Source organism: Eumetopias jubatus, unplaced genomic scaffold (assembly GCF_037043125.1).
Source record: "Eumetopias jubatus isolate StellerSeaLion01/CBP00866 unplaced genomic scaffold, mEumJub1_p1.0 scaffold_15, whole genome shotgun sequence".
Taxonomy (NCBI): domain Eukaryota; kingdom Metazoa; phylum Chordata; class Mammalia; order Carnivora; family Otariidae; genus Eumetopias; species Eumetopias jubatus.
The window spans coordinates 51,675,303-51,693,331 of NW_028274821.1; the positions used below are offsets into that span (position 1 = coordinate 51,675,303).

General features: G+C 36.2%; 1 protein-coding gene across 2 annotated transcripts in view; it reads right to left on the reverse strand.

The window, feature by feature from the left end:
* Window positions 1–1,739: 1,739 nt before the first annotated feature.
* Window positions 1,740–18,029, reverse strand: part of PLAA (phospholipase A2 activating protein) — a 35,380-nt gene continuing 19,090 nt past the window's right edge. For both annotated transcript variants that reach the window (XM_028115237.2, XM_028115238.2), the window contains exons 7-14: window positions 16,415–16,584; window positions 15,187–15,344; window positions 14,273–14,492; window positions 12,094–12,165; window positions 8,850–8,918; window positions 5,278–5,379; window positions 3,754–3,918; window positions 1,740–2,478 (exon numbers count right to left, since the gene is read on the reverse strand). In XM_028115237.2, the coding sequence (XP_027971038.1) occupies window positions 1,913–2,478; window positions 3,754–3,918; window positions 5,278–5,379; window positions 8,850–8,918; window positions 12,094–12,165; window positions 14,273–14,492; window positions 15,187–15,344; window positions 16,415–16,584 (1,522 nt within the window). In that variant the 3' untranslated portion in view covers window positions 1,740–1,912. The remainder of the gene's footprint in view (window positions 2,479–3,753; window positions 3,919–5,277; window positions 5,380–8,849; window positions 8,919–12,093; window positions 12,166–14,272; window positions 14,493–15,186; window positions 15,345–16,414; window positions 16,585–18,029) is intronic.

Sequence of the window (18,029 nt, forward strand, 5' to 3'; positions counted from 1 at the left end):
CTATACGAAGCAAACAGTGTTTACAATTTGCCACCCCTTACATTTTGAAGAGTGAACTCACATTCTTAATGTCCTCCCATCATTCAAAGATTCTACCTCGTATTTCAAAATATTGTAGATAAATTGTTTGTACTTAAAACTCCATGCTAGACTGGACATGTTAACAAGAAAGCAGTGTATTGTAATGGAACCAGGCTGACCTGGGTTAAACTCTTAACTTTGCCATTTAAAACTTTGACTTAACCATCTAAATCCCAATTCAACAAAGAGTAAAGCAAAGGTTCCTAATGGAGCCAGCCAACAGAATTTTTAAAGTCTGAGTACACATCAGAAAGTTGCAATTTCATACTCAGCAAAATACACATTCCCCATATTTATATTTTACCGATTCTTTTTTGATATTCCAAATTTTTCCTTGAATCAATCCAGATGATCAAAAATCCTTCCTCCCTTATTGGGGAAGAACTGTTCTTTGCAATTTGTCATTAAGCCAGTAAATTGATGGTTCTGTATACCATAAATGTTGAGAATGCTGCTCACTATCTTAGGCAAAGTGCTCTTTGTGAAAAGATCTTTCCCACTTTTAAAAATAGGAATAGTTCTGCTTCTCTTAAGAAGCTCAAGTTCTTGTAAACACATTAAATTATGTAATTAAAGTGCTGGTTCCTCCTTTGTGTTAATTGCTAGGATGTTCAGAGACAAATTTGTGATTCCTCTGTCTAGAAAGTATAGTATGGTATGCACTTTTCTTTGTTTCTCCTATCATGATTCCTCCCATTATATTTACTTCTGAAAATAGAGACACCATCATCCTTCATCTAAGGGGTTTTGGAAATTAAATATCAAAGTGGTTAGCATAGTGCCTGGATCATGTTAGAAGCTCAAAAATACTTTTACATGATAGGCTCTGGACTTGCCAATAACATCGTTATTGCTTGCAGTTGCTTGATAAAATTCACCACATTCCAAATTCCCTTTGAGACAATGGAAATGACCAAAAATAATGAAGTTACCTCAAATAGAGAGGGGCAAAATAAAATGGATCATAAGCCTGGAGTTAATTTGGGGTCTCATCTGTCTGAACTGATACACAACCTAATGCAGCTTAGTAAGTTGCTTTTCCATCAATTAAAAATAAGCCATCAAACATAATTTCTATTTACAAGTAACTTAAATGAAGAAATTATTTTACATCTTTTCGATATATGGAATAATTTTTTTTTTTTTAGATTTTTATTTATTTATTCATGAGAGACAGAGGAGGAGAGAGAGAGAGAGAAAGAGAAGCAGAGGGAGAAGCAGGCTCCCAAGGAGCAGGGAGCCCGATGCGGGACTCGATCCCAGGACCCTGGGATCATGACCTGAGCCGAAGGCAGACGCTTAACCATCCGAGCCACCCAGGCACCCGATATATGGAATAATTTATAACAAACTTAATTTTTGAAAATTCTAAAGTACTTATGCTAAAATAAGACCTTGAAATGTATCAGTGCTGTTGAAAGAATCAGCAATGAAAATGAGTAGAGCAGAAGTTAAATAAAAGACAACCACTGACAAGTAACAGTTTAGGGTATATAAGTAGTAGAAGCAGATTATATAAATAAATGTTCTTATCTTATGTGGCAAAGGTATGAACATTATGCCACTGTAGCAACTGTGTTGTTGTTGATTTTGGCTCATTCTTAATTTGTTTCTAAACTCCTGAAAACTTACCCACATCACACAGGAAAATCTCACAGTTCATCAGTGCAAAAATTTTATTTCTTCTTTATCTCCTCTTACCCCCCACTTTACAAGATCTGGAATTTTACTTAAATCCACAGCCTTTTTTTTTTTAACCATCTGTAATCAGACATGTAAAACGTTGAGAAAAAACAGTAATCAATTTAAAATCTCAGCCCCGTCCCCATTGTTACAGTAAATTTAGGATAAGTCTACAGCATTCACTTACTTTAGCTGGTTCTGATACTGAGGCATACTTTTTTATTTGAGAATCAACACCTAAAGACTTGGCTAACTGTACAGCATTTAAATCATCACTGATAAGTGTCCCAAGAGCCACAAGGAGTCTAAAAGTAGCTTCTAGGTCTTGTACAACTTCCAAGACTGTGCTAATTACTGACAAGCATTGAGCTTTCCCTTCAATGTTATGGTCTTTATGAAAACAAACAGAATAGTTCAGGGTCAGTGTAGCCAGAGCAATGTGAATGTTCTTATTGCTCCCTAATTTCAGTTCTATTGCATGAGACATTAGTGATTCCCTCTGGGACATCATGAGCTTTTGTCCTGCCTGGCCAACAAAACAATTGCAAAAAGTCCTCAGAGCAAGCAGCTGGTTTGCTGGCTTTCCTTTAGGGTTCAGAAGACTGATAAGATGACTGCTGAACTGAGCCCCTTCCTTTTCATTGCAGAAGTTCTCATTCACACTGGGATGTTTAATTGATAACCGAAGAATGTCAAGTGCAGGAAAGACAATATCTATTAAAAAGAAAAATTCATTAATGTTTATAAAAACCCAGAAAATTCCTATGACTATTACTCAGTTTTAAGAATCTTATTTCATTAACACACGACCATTTCAGAAAATGTTAAAAACCATGTGCCTGCTTTACAAAATATGTATATTTCTAAAAGTTTTGTTAATTTTTCATATTTATAGAGACTGAATTTATCGCTACAAGATCATATACACTTTAAAGATAATTTTAATGGGTTATTATCTAGCTTGATACATATTGAGTATTCAATAAATCCTAGTGGAATGAATGGGATGGGGACCTTGCTTTTAAAAATCCTGTAAGACCAGAGAGTTCCTATAAGACCAGAGAGTTGAAGAGGAAAAGCTTTTTTTTTAAAAGTATTCCTTTTTTTTTTTTTTTTTAAGAGAGAGCACGCACATGTGTGTGACTGGGAGTCGGGTAGGGGAAGGGAGGAGAAAATCTTAAGCATGCTCTACGCCTAGTGCAGAGGCCAGTTTGGGACTAGATCTCACAACCCTGAGATCATGACCTGAGCCAAAATCAAGAGTCAGGAGCTTAACTGATTGGGCCACCCAGGCGCCCCAAGAGGGAAAGCTTTTTTAATAGAATTCCAGTTGACAGATGCTAATAGGATGCTTACAGGTTGGTGGAGGGCTTTACATTCAAAGGAATGGGCAGATACCATCTGAATGAATCCACTCTATAATCTTAGCATCACTAAAAGAATCCAGAAATTATGTGCCCTGTGATATAAAGGTAGTATGCAGCATTATTTATAAAGGATATTCATCTAAAAAAAAATCTATTGAACCAGAATCTAATTATGTTTAGCAGGAACTACATAGTGGAACACATTAAGTCATACGCCAAATTCACAATATGGGATATTAAGCCGGACAAATGATTTTTCTTCTCTAATCAATAGCATGAAAAAGTAATAAGGAAGAGGACACTTTTGGAATTTAAAAGGAATTAAGTGAGTTAAAAAAATAATTATAGCAAACGGTTGTAGCCTGGGGTTAATAGGTCACAAAACGTTCTTGGGTGGTTTGCAGGGGATCCACAAATGCTATAAAATGGCATACGAAATGGTACATGTGTGGGGATCGTTACATTCTCTTCAGATTCTCATGAGGCATGTGGCCAAATCAAGACTATGAATTACAATTACCCAGGATAACTTTTACTCAATCTAGAAACACCAGTAATACTGACAGAAATGAAAAGATACGCTTACTGCTTTCTAATTACATTTTAAAGACTGTTTCCATACCTTCAGGCCAGTTAATAGCTTTCCACAAAATCTGAAGTTGCTGGGCTGTGGGTTTTTCTGAAGAACTATTACATATGAGAGACAGTATCTTTTCAAGAAGTATCAAGTCATCCTCAGTTAACTTTTTCTCTTCAGGTGCAGTTCCATTAAGTTCCTTCAGTTTACCTAGAACCCAAACCCAAACTTTCAAAATTTTCTAACTGTAATTAGCCAAATGTCAAAATTTTCAATAAGAGTATTCCACCATACCCCATGGGGAAGTTAAGACTTTTCATGGCAATTATCAAAGACCATAAATTAAGGATAAGGCCTGTGAATGTTTATAGTTGAGCACAGTAGAGAAAAAGAAAGGCTACTGTGATGACTTTTATTTAACTGTTATTTTCTAAGATCTTATGAAACTTTCTGCTTCAAGTAAGTTTTAAAGTAGATCATACTTGTAATCATTTTGGTTTTCAAAGCAATATCATGTCATTATACCCAAGTATAGGTCAATCCTCTATTTTCTCAAAGAAAAAATTATAACAACTTTTAGCCAACTTATGTCAACTTCTATGACTGTTAATGAATTAACTGAAGCGTTAAATGTCTATTTATAATATTTAATTTATTGACTTATTTCCATATGCACATTTGACATCACATTACTTTAAAAACATATTTAATGGAAATACTGCCTTTTGTTACCATATTCACACTTCATGAAACAATTTTTTTAAAAGATTTATTTATTTTAGAGACAGAGTAAGAGACAGGGGGTTGGGGGAGAGAAAGAATCTCAAGCAGACTCCCTGCTGAGTGTGGAGCCCGACATGAGGCTGTCTCATAACCCTGAGATCATGGCCTAAGCCAAAACCAAGAGTCAGAAGGTTAACTGACTGAGCCACCCAGGCACCCCTTACCAATGATTTTTATAAATATGGTACAAAGGTTAATTCTGACCAACCCCTCCCCCTCGGATTATACTGAGGTGTATATGTTACCTTATCTCAATTCTCATGAAGTAGTAGTGGCAAAGAGCTAGTATTCTCAGTCCAAAATACAACTATCATTTTGTTTTGAGAGGAAAAAAGTTAACAGAAAAAGCATTGAAAGTCAACTGAGCAGTTTCATTCTTAATGGACAATCTGAACAGCCTTTTATTATTATTTCTAAGGGCCACTAATTTTTTTTAAGAGAAAATTTTTATTGTTTAAATGCTTTACTCATTCGTTTTCATTATTTTTTTTCCCAAAAACATTAAGATCTTAGGGAATGGGATTTCTATTTTTCCCTTTTAGTTTTTTTTTCATTAAAATCATCATAAAGCATTTACCTTATATTTGTATAAGGCTTCTTGAAAGTATTAAGGGTCCATTATCAGACTGTGTATTTGTAGTCGACGCAGTTGTGTAATCCCACAACAGAAGTCTCTATCATGTAAGCACCCAGTTCCTAGCTCATGTGAGGAGGAGAAACAGTCTTGAGTGCACTGCAAAGAGTCTATGGATATGTGAAAAAACTATATAATTAAAATGCACTTACCTAATATTTGTGTAGGGTTTGCCTGGTCAAAAGTAACAGCCTCTTTTTTAGGGAAATAAATATTCACTGTCTTAGATGCAGCTGATCGGTAGGCACTATTCCCTATTTACAGAACAGAAGATGATGAAAGTCATAAGGAGTAGACAAAACTGAGATTCTTTTAATTGTATGACTTTGTTTTAACAATTATTGAGATATGTAACTACTCAGTGCATGCAATAAAACAACCTCAGAAAAAAGAAAATCATAAGATTTTATATATGGTTTATATTTGTTGATATAATAAATTTTAGTTTTTGGACTGGGAGCTTAAATGAAAAACAAAAGCCTTTCCATTTCATATTCTCTACATCTCTCCTACTTCTAAGATTCAACCTAAATTACAAAGTTTTAAAAGATCAGAGAGTACATAACAATTATGAAACCTTCCATTCCCATCTTAAGGCATATTGTCTCTTTCTTCTCGTGTCTTTTACTGCTTATTCCAAATGATACAGTAGGCATTGTCATTTTCTCCATCATTTAATTTATTTTTATAAGTTTTTATTCAAATTCCAGTTAACAAAGTGTAATATTAGTTTCAGGTGTACAATACAGTGATTCATCACTTCCATACATCACCTGATGCTCATCACAATACATTCCTTAATCCCCGTCACCTGTTTAACCCATCCCCCCACCCACCTCGCCTCTGGTAACCATCAGTTTGTTTTCTATGGTTAAGACTGTTTCTTGGTTTGACTCTCTTTTTCCCATTTGCTCATTTGTTTCTTAAATTCCACATTACGAGTGAAATCATAAGGAACATGTGGTGTGTATACACACACACACACACACACACACACACACACACACACACACACACTGGAATATTAGTCAGCCATAAAAAAGAGTGAAATCTTGCCATTTGCAATGATGTGGATGGAGCAAGAGAACGTATTATGCTAAGTGAAGTAAGTCAGAGAAAGACTAAGACCATATAATCTCCATCATTTCAATAAATCCCAAGATGTAGGTTCCTGAAGGCAAAAGGTCCTAGTCTTTTATACATTTTTATTTCCTAAGTCCCTATTATAGTAACCAAAATGCAGTGTCTCACAAACAACTGGTACAGGATGAAAATTTAGCACCATACATAGTGACTAAAGTCAATTAAAGTATAATTGAAACCTAATTTGTATTTTACCTGCATTCCAAATCTTAATTTATTTTTGTTCCAATGCAAAAATTAAGGTATTTTGCAAAAATACGTATAAAATATTTTGATTTTCTGAATATATCAGAAACAGGAATAAGGTAGGTAAAGATTAAGTTATGAGATAAATACACAAAATTAATTTTAATTGCTTATAAAGCATAAATATTTATTGATATGATCAAAGATGAGCTAAAAGACATTGCCTAAAGTCCTGGTCATCAGAGTCTAGTTGTGGTAAGGAGAATGCAAATCAAATACTGTCCAAACAATTAAGTAAAATAAGAAGGAAAAGTATAGGGTGCAATGTGAGCTTATCATAGAGTAAGTGATCCAGCAAAGGGCATATGTGAGCATCTAGGAAATTTCATTTAATAAATACTATATTACAAAATTAAATAAAAAAAGAAAACGGAGGAAAAAGCCAAACAATAATTTGTGAGCTAAATAACAAAGCAAAGGGCTCAAGTATTCTAAAATAGAACAGCATCTACCAAACTCCTGAGGTAGAAAATAACATGGGACGCTCAAGAAACTGACACAGGCCAGTATGGCTGGGCAGGAAAAAAAGGCAGAGAGGAAGGTGATACAAGCCAAAAAAAATTTTCAATGGGAAACCATTAATGGATTTTAATCAAGGGAGGAGTATAAACAAAGCTCGACCATAAAATGATTGCTGGCTGCAGTAGGGACCATGGAGAAACCAATTTGGAGGCTATTACTTCATTTGTCTAAGTAAGAGATGACAATAAGTTTGACTAAGGTATATAAGGCTCAGTATATACACCAAACTGTTAAAAACTATAACTTCTGAAAAATGACAGGAAGCATGGTTAACTTTAGACTCTTTTCTAATACAACAGGTACAGCTAACAATTACTAAGCATTTATTCTGTATAAAGTGCTTCATACACATTTTAATTTTAAGCTCTTAACAACTCCATGAGGTAGACATTACTTCAACTTTACAAATGAGAAAAGTAGAGGCACAGAAACAGAATAACTCGCTCAAGGCAAAACACGTAAAAAGTAGTGGAACAGAGATTTGAATCTAAGCATTCTCACTCCAGAGTCCTCAATCTTAATCATTATGTTATATTTCAACACCACCAATGTTACTTTTGCAATGAAAAAACAGCTTACAAAAATCATCACATACCAAGTTAGTTCTTAAGTAGAGTGCTGGTTCGTAAGTATATATTTTATTATGGTCAAGAACATATATGTTCCACATATATTAGTCTCTTGAAGAAAATAACAAGTAGGGGAAAACATATGGCAAAAGGTGAACTACAAATTTAGTTCTGCATCTTATTAATAGTCAATACAGAGGGAAGCATGTCTGCCTATAGTCAACGATGATGAACAAGTAAGATGTGTCAGACTCTAGGCAAGATACTAAGAATAAAAAAGAAAAATTAATTGGTCAGAAGGCCAGATAGCATAGGCCTAAATCAGAAAAGCAATTTATTTTCTGGATCCTCTTAAACAGAACAACATGTAGCATAGTAAATAACATTCTCTCTTTTTTAAGATTTTTATTTTGACAGAGAGAGAGAGAGAGAGAGAATGTAAGCAGGGGGAGTGGCAGAGGCACAAAGAGAAGTAGGGTCCCCGCTGAGCAAGGAGCCCAATGCAGGACTCAATCCCAGAACCCCAGGATCATGACATGAGCCAAAGGCAGACACTTAACCAACTGAGCCACCCAGGCGTCCCTGAATAACATTCTCAATACATTAAGAATGAACAAAGGAGAGATGCAAAAAAACTCAGTTTTTATAAGGGTAGTGAGAAAACCAGACCTATGACAGAATAGCAATTTTCAATCCTGGCTACACATTAGAATCACATTGGAAGATTATGAAAACTACACTTGCCAAGGCCTCAAACCAGAGCAGTAATAGACTCAGTGAGCTTCTCTGGAGATGAGGTTTTTTAAAGTTTCCTACATGAGTCCCATATGCAGTATGACACAATTCTGAGAACATTCTAAAAGCCAGGTCAAGGGGCGCCTGGGTAGCTCAGTCGTTAAGCGTCTACCTTCAGCTCAGGTCATGATCCCGGGGTCCTGGGATCAAGCCCTACATTGGGCTCCCTGCTCGGCGGGGGGCCTACTCCCCCCCCATTCCCCCTGCTTGTGTTCCCTCTCTTGCTGTGTCTCTCTCTGTCAAATAAATAAATAAAATCTTTAAAAAATAAAAAAAAAAGCCAGGTCAAGAAGTTTGCTCTTAATCTACCATATGAAAAGTTCTCTAGCAAGAAAAAGATACCAGTTTTCTCAATCTTTCATTAAATAAAACTTTCAGTGAATTTTAAAAATGTAAAAAAAAAAGGAGGAGGAGGAGAAGAAGAAGAAGAAGAAATGAAAAGTGTGTACCTGTAAATGGATCAACTCCAGCCATGATAGTTCCCATACTGGCAGACCCTGGCACATAACGACCACCACCTAAAATGTAGTAACACATCTAGTAAGCAAAGGTAACTGCAAATTAAAGTTCAAAATGCTCCTCTCTACAAAGAATAACTTATTTTCATTATGAGTCACACTTCAGAACGGCATCTTTATATACATAATAAATGGGCTATAAATTAATTTAGAATAGTACCTGGCATATAGTTGGTGATAAATGTTAGTCTTAAAAGTAATTCTCAAATTACAAAATAAACATTAGATGCCTTATACATTATAATTACAGATGCTAATGAATTGAAAAAGCATTAGTGAATTGGAGAGAAGAAATTAAAAGATTTCCATAATGAAATGTAAACACAGGGTGCCTGGCTGGCACAGTTGGTAGAGCATTAGATTCTTGATCTTAGGGTTGTAAGTTCAAGTCCCACACTGGGTACAGAGATTACTTAAAAAGAAAATGTTAAAAACTTAAAAACAAAAAAAAAATGTGAACACTATTCTACTGAAATAGGATTAGCTAACACATAAGCAAAAAAGAGACTAGGTAAGATTTAGGGATGCTAATGATAATAGCTCTGTCTCATATTTGAGATCCTACTTGTGGATGTCTCATTGAAAATGGAAAGAAAGGAACATGAAAAACCAGTGTAGAGAAAGAATCAGCAGGATTTGGAGATGTTCAAAGACCTGATCAGCCTTTGTGGAAAGAAGAAAGATGAGCTACTTTTCCAGCCCCTCTTAATTTAATATCTAGGCGTTGGTATAACTGGTGTAACACATACCGAAAAAGCAAACTATACAGAAGAAAAAAAACCCCAAACTGCAGATGTAAATAGATTAAAATAACGAAGAACACAGAATAAGAGGCTTTGTTGAGTTTTTACTAATATGCTAGGTAGCATGCTAAGCATCTTTTTAAAAAAGATTTATTTATTATTTGTAGGAGAAAGGGGGGAGAGAGAGAGAGAGAGAGCGCGCGCGCGCGCATCTGCACACGCGTGCGCGCATGGGGAGGGGCAAAGGGAGAGGAAGAGAGAAACCCAAGCCGACTCTGCTGGGGGCAGAGCCCAAGGTGGGGCTCAATCTCATGACCCTGAAATCATGACCTGAGCTGAAACCAAGAGCCAGTTGTTTAACTGACTGCAACACCCAGGTGCCCTGCATGCTAAGCATCTTATATACTCATTTAAGTATCAATTAGATACCATTATTATTACTATCTTAGAAGAAGGCTGGATAACTTGCCCAAGGAATTAATTATAAGGCAAAGTACGATCCTACACTTTTCTAAATGTGGTTCTCCAACCACGTGAGAGTCACCTGTTCAATATGCAGATTCCTAGGCCCACCAATAACAGCCTAGTGGTTCTCCAAATTGGCTTCACTTTAGAAACTTATAGGGAGCTTTTAAAATTACCTAACGGCAAAGCAAACAACAAAGAACATTTAATCAGAAACCATGGGTGAGAGATCAGGGCATGAGTATTTTTACCTCCTCACCAACCTAGTGTATCAGAATTATCTCTGCGGGAAGGACCTTATGATATGAGTTAAACAAGCATCCCAGATGATTCTAATTGACATTAGAAGTTTGAGAAGCACATAAATAAGGAAAAGAAAAGAGAATTAAGATTGACCTTAAGCTGTAAGGTGAATGAGAAAAACTCTTTGCCCCAATGCTACTGGTAAAATTGGGGGAATATATACCAAAATATACTGAGGGCTTAAATATAGTCCAGGCATTTTGCTAAACACTTCACATGTACTATACCATTTAATTTTCATAACATCTCAATATGTAGGTGCTGTTATCTATTTTTTATAATAGTGTGGTTCAGTTATCCTAGTAACTACATAATTCTCTTGGATGTTTAGTATGCTATCTTGCATATCTCCATAATCACCGAATCTTCGGAGTTACTGACATTGTGCAACAGTGAGACAGACGGCCCCAGGAGTTCTCTTGATTTTGATGGTATTGCTTGAAGCTTCTTTCTGTTCCAAGAAAAAGCTGCTAATGAAATCTGTGAACTACGCTGTTCTAAGTTTCAGGGCATTACTATGTCTGAATAAGCCATCACCTCTTATCTACTCTTCAGATCCTTACTACCTTATTAAATTGCATTATGTCATCAAGGGTTTCCTTAATAGCCATTGTGCCATCACAACATTTAGCTTGATCTTGATAGATGGTGATTGTAGCATACTGGTTACCAACGCACAGGGTGCAGCTATGGGCATCTGGGCCACCAATTCATTCACAGGAGAGAAGAAGCTCACTGAGAGCAATTCACAACTTCATGATAGTGACCGAAGGTTGTGTGTTGGTCCAATCTATGGTTTAGACAGGAATCTATGTTGGCAAGGCCAGTGGATACCATAAATGCCAAAATCTCTTCCCAAATTGGGTATATTGTCCAGGAACTCTGGTTGATGATCCAACAATAACATCGTAAAATACATCAAAAGCTACTCTGAAAACAGACTTCTTCAGCTGCATTAAAGTCCAAGCTTGGCAATTTTTTCCCAGTAGTGTTGATGCTGAGGCATGCATACCTTGGTAAATAAAGTCATTGTGAAGAGATACACCAACACTTCCAGGGCTTCACGAAGGCCATTAATAACATAGATTAGAAGACTAATCCTGGGTGGACTGTGTCCTTCCACGCTAAGGCAAAATATGATTAAACAGACTTCTTGACTGCACCACTTCATCCAATATCAGCGACTCACATGGCTCCTTCTTTGCTTGTGATCAGGAGTATCTCGCCAGTAAGAGCACTCATGCTGTGTGTTGGTTGGTGGGTTCCCCTATTATCTAATTTCACAGATAAAGAAAATAGGCTCAGACAGGTTAAGCAACTCGCCAACTTCTCATAGCAAGTAAGTGGTAGAGCCAGATTTTGAACAAAGGTCTATCTGACTCTAAAAACTATGCCCTTAATGACTCTTGCTCTCCTTGCAGGAAGGACCACTGGAGAAAACGATGAGTTCTAATAATATGCTATTTAAAAGTCATGAGAAAAACTACAAAATACTCCAGGAAAAAGCAAAAATTAGAAGTTAAAGAAAAGGAGATCCATCAAAATTGGAATATAGATAAGGGAATTATTAATTATTAGATGATGTCTCCAAAATGTAAAGCCATATATTGCAAAATGCTACACATTAAGTGAAGAAAACTATATTTATCAAAACTGCATCCCACCTGTAAAAGGATCTGCTGCAGGCAGTGTATTGGAAGATCCTGATGAAGACCCCGGAACATACCGACCACCACCTATGCATGCAAACAAAGGAAAAGCTGAAGTATGCCAAAATTTTGAATTTCATAAATAGCACAATGCTTACATTAGGAGACTCTAAGCTTGGAGAAAAAAAAAAAGAGCAAAGCTGTCGCATGACAGTATAACAGAAATTAGTCAACACATCTTATAGTACGAAAGACTACTAAGAAACTAAAATTTCAGTGATTCTCTAAGTTTCATTTTCTCAACTTTATCACTTTATTAGGTGTTAGCCACTGCCTTTAAATATTAAAATAACTAAAAATTCAAATATAAAAGGAGAAATTACAGGTGGTCTCTGACCTAAATAATATAGACATGTAATCAGTTCCTGCTGTTATACAAATTCACTAGAATTCCTGCTGTTGCTATCAGAACCACAGGCATCAAATGTTAATCTTTTAGAGAACCCCTGAGTTCATTAACTCATGTGTCAAATAGTGCGTGCAGTGCTGGGGATCCAGCAGAGAACAAGATTGCTTGTATCCACTGAAGCTTACAACCTACTGGAGAAGAGAATTTTTCAAAGGCAATGACTGCCACAAAGGAAAGAGATTTCCAATTATACTTTTACAAATGTGTGGTGTGTGTGAGTATATGTTTTGTTAGTACCTCTAGGGAAATAATCAGAGGTGTCTACGATAAGACATATGTAAAAAGTATATACAAAAGGATGCTTATAAAGTTAGAGATTCAGAAGAGCAAAAAAAGACAGAGCTAAGATTTCCACATGGAGCCAGCTGCTCTAACATCTGTCTTCCGCTCCACAAAACAGCTGACACAATACTATGATCGTGTGTTCACTCTTCTGTGCTGTAGTCTGAAATTCTACCAACAGAATACCCAGATAATAAACCCATTTTTTTTCCCTGTCAAGTGCAACTATTGGGAGGGGTTACATCATTTATACTCAGTAGTGAGTCAGTTTGATAATTCTGTTTAAGTCAACATGCAGGTGACATTAGCTTTATTAGGTGAATGAGCAATGGAATTTTGAAATAGAGAAAGAAGAGATAATTTAGTTAGGAGCATGAACTACCTGTGAGGGAGGCAGACAGGAAGGGATATGGAATCCTTGTAAAACAAGGGAGAGCACTAGCACATGAAAAATGCCATGAGAAATGACAACAGGAAAATATTAACAATAAAGTGCTAATTTCAGAATTTTATTTATTGCTGGCCCTGTACCTGAGAAAAAAGGAAGCATTTATTTCCTCCTGTACCATGGCCTCAGTTCCCAGGACCCAAAACTCAGGCTAGTACAACTAGTATTATAATCCATTTCCTAGGAAAAAGGACTCAGACTAATACTACTAGGATTATAATCTATGGACTGGTCTGAGAACCTAAAACCATTTATAACATTTTTTTTTCCCTACCCTGCCTCCGCTCAAATCCCCATTTAGAACATTTTAGACACTATAAACTATGTTATAAACACTATATATGACTTAAAAATGTGGAATACAAAGTACATGTAAACTAAAACTACCCATAGTTCAATCCTAGATTTGATGCCCAACTAACCAATTTAGCCTCATGTGAAAAGAATTTCTGTTCACTAAAATTCACTAAAACATGTATTTTTAAAAAGGAGTAACTATATAAAGGAACTTCTGAGTTTCTTTTCATTTCATATGACTAATTAAATTTTCGTGATTTTATTTAGTTTACAGTGTGGCTGTATTTTTGAAAGGGAAAAGGGGCGCCTGGGTGGTTTAGTCGGTTAAGCATCCAACTCTTGATTTCAGCTCAGGTCATGCTCTCATGGGATGTGAGACAGAGCCCCGCATCAGGCTCAGCATGGAGTCTACTTGAGATTCTTTGTCTTCCTCTTTCTTTGCCCCTTCCACCCCCCCGCCGCATGTGCACAGTCTCTCTAAAATAAATGATAAATAAAATCTTGAAAAGGAACATATAATTGTTTCTATAAATAATTACTATATAATTTGAGGTTTAAAAATACGAATTTAAAGTAAAAACCTGCTACAGATCTTATATCTTGGTTTTTATTTAAACAGCTAATCATATTAAACACATCAAAAGCAAAAAAAAAATCAACCAACATTGACGAAAGTACTGAAGACTTTCCTAACTTACCTGTAAAAGGATCTGAAAAACTGGTATTCCCAAGTCCTAACATTTGGCCTTTTGTGTTATCAATAATAAATTTAGCCACCTGATCCAAAAACATGGGATTCAAATCATTCTTCTGTAAGAAGTTGTATGCAGTTAACCAGGGATCATCACTGACGTTATATGGCAATTTATATGATGGTCCACCTTCATTGACATCGATTGAGAAAACATAATCAAATTCCTTCAATAGGAATACAAAAAGGAGACAAATGATTACTAACTTATCTGTTCATATTAATGACATATTTATCACAGATGTTATATGTCCTTTTTAAAATAATTATTCTAACACTTAAACTTTCTCCAAAATGCAATGTTAAAATCTTCCACTTGGCATATGATGATTGATAGCAACCATCTACATGTGCTGCAAGATTAGAATTTCACTAGGGGTGGAGGCAGGGGATGTATTACAACTACACATTAATTCTAAGGCCAAAGGAGGGTTTCTAATTGGTTGATCTCAAGGCCCAAAGTATTAGCTGTTACCATGCCCACTCAGCAAAACATGCTGGCATCATAAGCACTGCTCTGTAGGGGCCCTCATATTTTGTCAAGTTAAATATAGTGAGGCACAAAGCATTAGGTGAAACGTGGCACAGAAGCTCCTAATCCAAAATGGTTGGGAACAGTTTACACATGGTAAGTACCCAAAGACAAACAGTGGCCAATCTATTAAATGCAACTCCCCTACATGGAAAGAACTTTTTTACAAATCAATTTCAAGGCAGGGAAAAGAGGAAATCTTCTCCATAGAAAGGGATTTTTAAATGTCAAATACCAAAGAAAATTTTATTAGCATGGGGAAAAGGGAAAAGAAAACCTTTGTCTAATGCTTTAAGATAATGGTAATTAGAAAGTAGAAGCTGACATACTTTCCCTTCATATAAGACTTTTCCAGATGTTTGCTGATTAGCACCAGATGAGCCAACAACATCACCGATTTTTATCCACCTCCCTTCACTAACACTCCACTGATAGGCTTCGACTTTCTCCCCATCTCTGATTAGGCGAGTCTGTCCTTCTCTAGTACCTTAAAATAGAACATTTAAGAATCAAAGGTAGAATAGCAGAGTAAAATTCAAAGTCATTAAAAAAAAAAAACTCTGCCCCAAACCCAAGCTTGGATAACCATAGTTAGTTGTTCTTTGAAATAAATACGGCATTCCACGAAAAAGTTCAGCCTGCAACTCAAAGGAATGCACAAGTACTTATCCTCGAAACACCATGGTACTTTGGAGTACTTTATCTGTACTTTACATTTTGTCAACTAGAATATTAACAAAGACATGCACTAAAGGGTCGAGATGTGGTAAAATAACTTTTTAATGCTTCATCAAGGACATTCTTATGGGCAAATGGCTTTTTATTTTAACTGCACCTACATGCCAGTGAAGAGCACAACAACTACAAGAACAGTCTAGTGTCATCGCCTTGATTTCTATACTGAGGAGCCAGCAGTTTTGGGGTATTTTTTTTAATCCACCATTGTTTTTGGGCCATAAGTGCAAATGTTAACACAGTAGACAAGTCAAATTAACAGCTTAGTGTTATAAAATTAGTTTGACTTTATGGACATCCTGAAAGAGTCTCAGAATTCCCAGGGGTCCATGGACGAAGTTCTGAGAACCAGTGATATAATGGATCAGGCATATATCTAGATTTCATTCGAAATAACCACTGTCCTCTCATTTAAACTCAAATGAACCCCAACTCGCTAGGCAGACATTGCTTTATTTGAACTCATTTTTATTTTTAGTCTATACAACCTCTCTCAGAGAATCCAATCAACCAAAAGGTATTAAATGAGTGACTTTTTAGTACCTATATATGAGCTAAGTATTAGATTTATTTAAAACAAAAACAAGATTCCTGTTTATGAGGAGTTTAGCTCAAAGTCTTTAAAACTGTGAGACAGAGGCAAGAACATGGTTTCTCACAGTGGTTAAGTATAACAGTAAAAATTCTAAAAAAAATCCCTATATGGCAATGAGAATAACACTTAATGACTAGCAAAACAACCTCTTTTTTCTTACCATTCTAATTATTCCAAAAGGCAAACATGGTAGCATTTTTTACTACTACATACACTGAAATATTTACCAGGTTCATTCAGATGTTCCCTCCCAGGAAGCTGCTCAGCATTAATGTCTCCTAAATCACCAGTTTTGGAATCAATGGTTGCCTGAGAGAGTTCTTTTTCAAAAGCCTTGATTTCTTCAGCACTTGCTGTCCGATCCTCTGATTCTGTAAACACTCTAATAATACCATCACTATAACGAAAAAACAAATTGATTTGAAGTCACTGCCATAGTGCATGAACATTATCACATCTGAATGATCCAAAGCAAAAATAATCCGTATTTGTGAATATGAGAAACATTACTATGTATTTATGGCTGTGTAGAGCCCTATGCTGACTTCACACACTATCTTCTGCTACTTTCTAAAGCCATGTTTAGGATAGAAAAAGGATAATTTAAGGGAAAAGTCACTGGCAAAGGACAGAGAAATAGATATTTGACACAATTTTGAATTCCAAGCTAAGTATTTATCATCATAAAAATCTAGAGACATAACATACACCTCAAATCAATATTACATAGGTATGAGAGTATAAAGAAAGGCAGTGGGTTGGTTTACTCTACAAAGGCTTCAAACACCCAACATAAAGCTTAGAAAATAGCAAATGCTCATTATCTGTCCATTCAGGAAACACGGAGTCTGTCTTTACTCTGATTAACTAGCGATGTAATCCCAATCAAGAAAAAACCATCCTTGCCTTGGACTAGATGGCAACCCCAACCTCTAGTTTTGGGTAGGAGAGGTAAGTTAGTCACTTTCAAATGCACTAATCCTGCCCAATTCTACAGAGAACTTGGTTTCTTACTTAACCTTCCACTAACAGGAACTTCACCCTTTCCGTTTATTTTTCTTCAACTTTAAAAATGCTTGGGAGGAAAATAACGAAACCAACAAATCTGCACTTGACCCAGCCAAAAAGTAAATCACCTCCTTTATTAGGCCCTCCATCCCTTATAGCTGCTGCTTTCTTTTTTTCTCCATCTTCCAAGCCAGATCCACTGGCATGACTGTGGCGTATCAACTTGAACCTCAGAAGTCTAAAACTGAGGTCCTCACCTTCTATACCACACCAGTTCTCCCACTTCCCCAATTTTATTAATGCAATCATCAAAACTGAGAAGCTTTACGCTTTTCTTTTATCATTCTGATCATCCTTCCTCTGCAACATCTCATATTTTGGCTTCTTATCTATTAGCACTGTGGGGATAATATTTCATAATGGCACATCCCTACTACTGTAACTGCTTTCTAAATTGCTTTCCTTGGGACGCCTGGGTGGCTCAGATGGTTAAGCGTCTGCCTTTGGCTCAGGTCATGATCTTGGGGTCTTGGGATTGAGCCCCACGTTGGGTTCCCTGCTCAGTGGGGTGTCTGCTTCTCCCTCTGCCTCTCCCCCTTCTCGTGCTCTGTCTCTTTCAAATGAATAAATCTTTGACAAAAAAATAACAATAAGCATTTATTACTTAAAAAATAAATTGCTTTCCTGCCCACTGTCATCTCTAGTTAAATCCAACCTATGTATGTAATTAATTCGCAGGTTATGCTTTAATTATGTCACTACTTCAAAAGCCAGAACCTTTACCTCAAGCACAGAATCTAAAAAATGCCGGCATTCAAAGCTTTCCATAGTTAT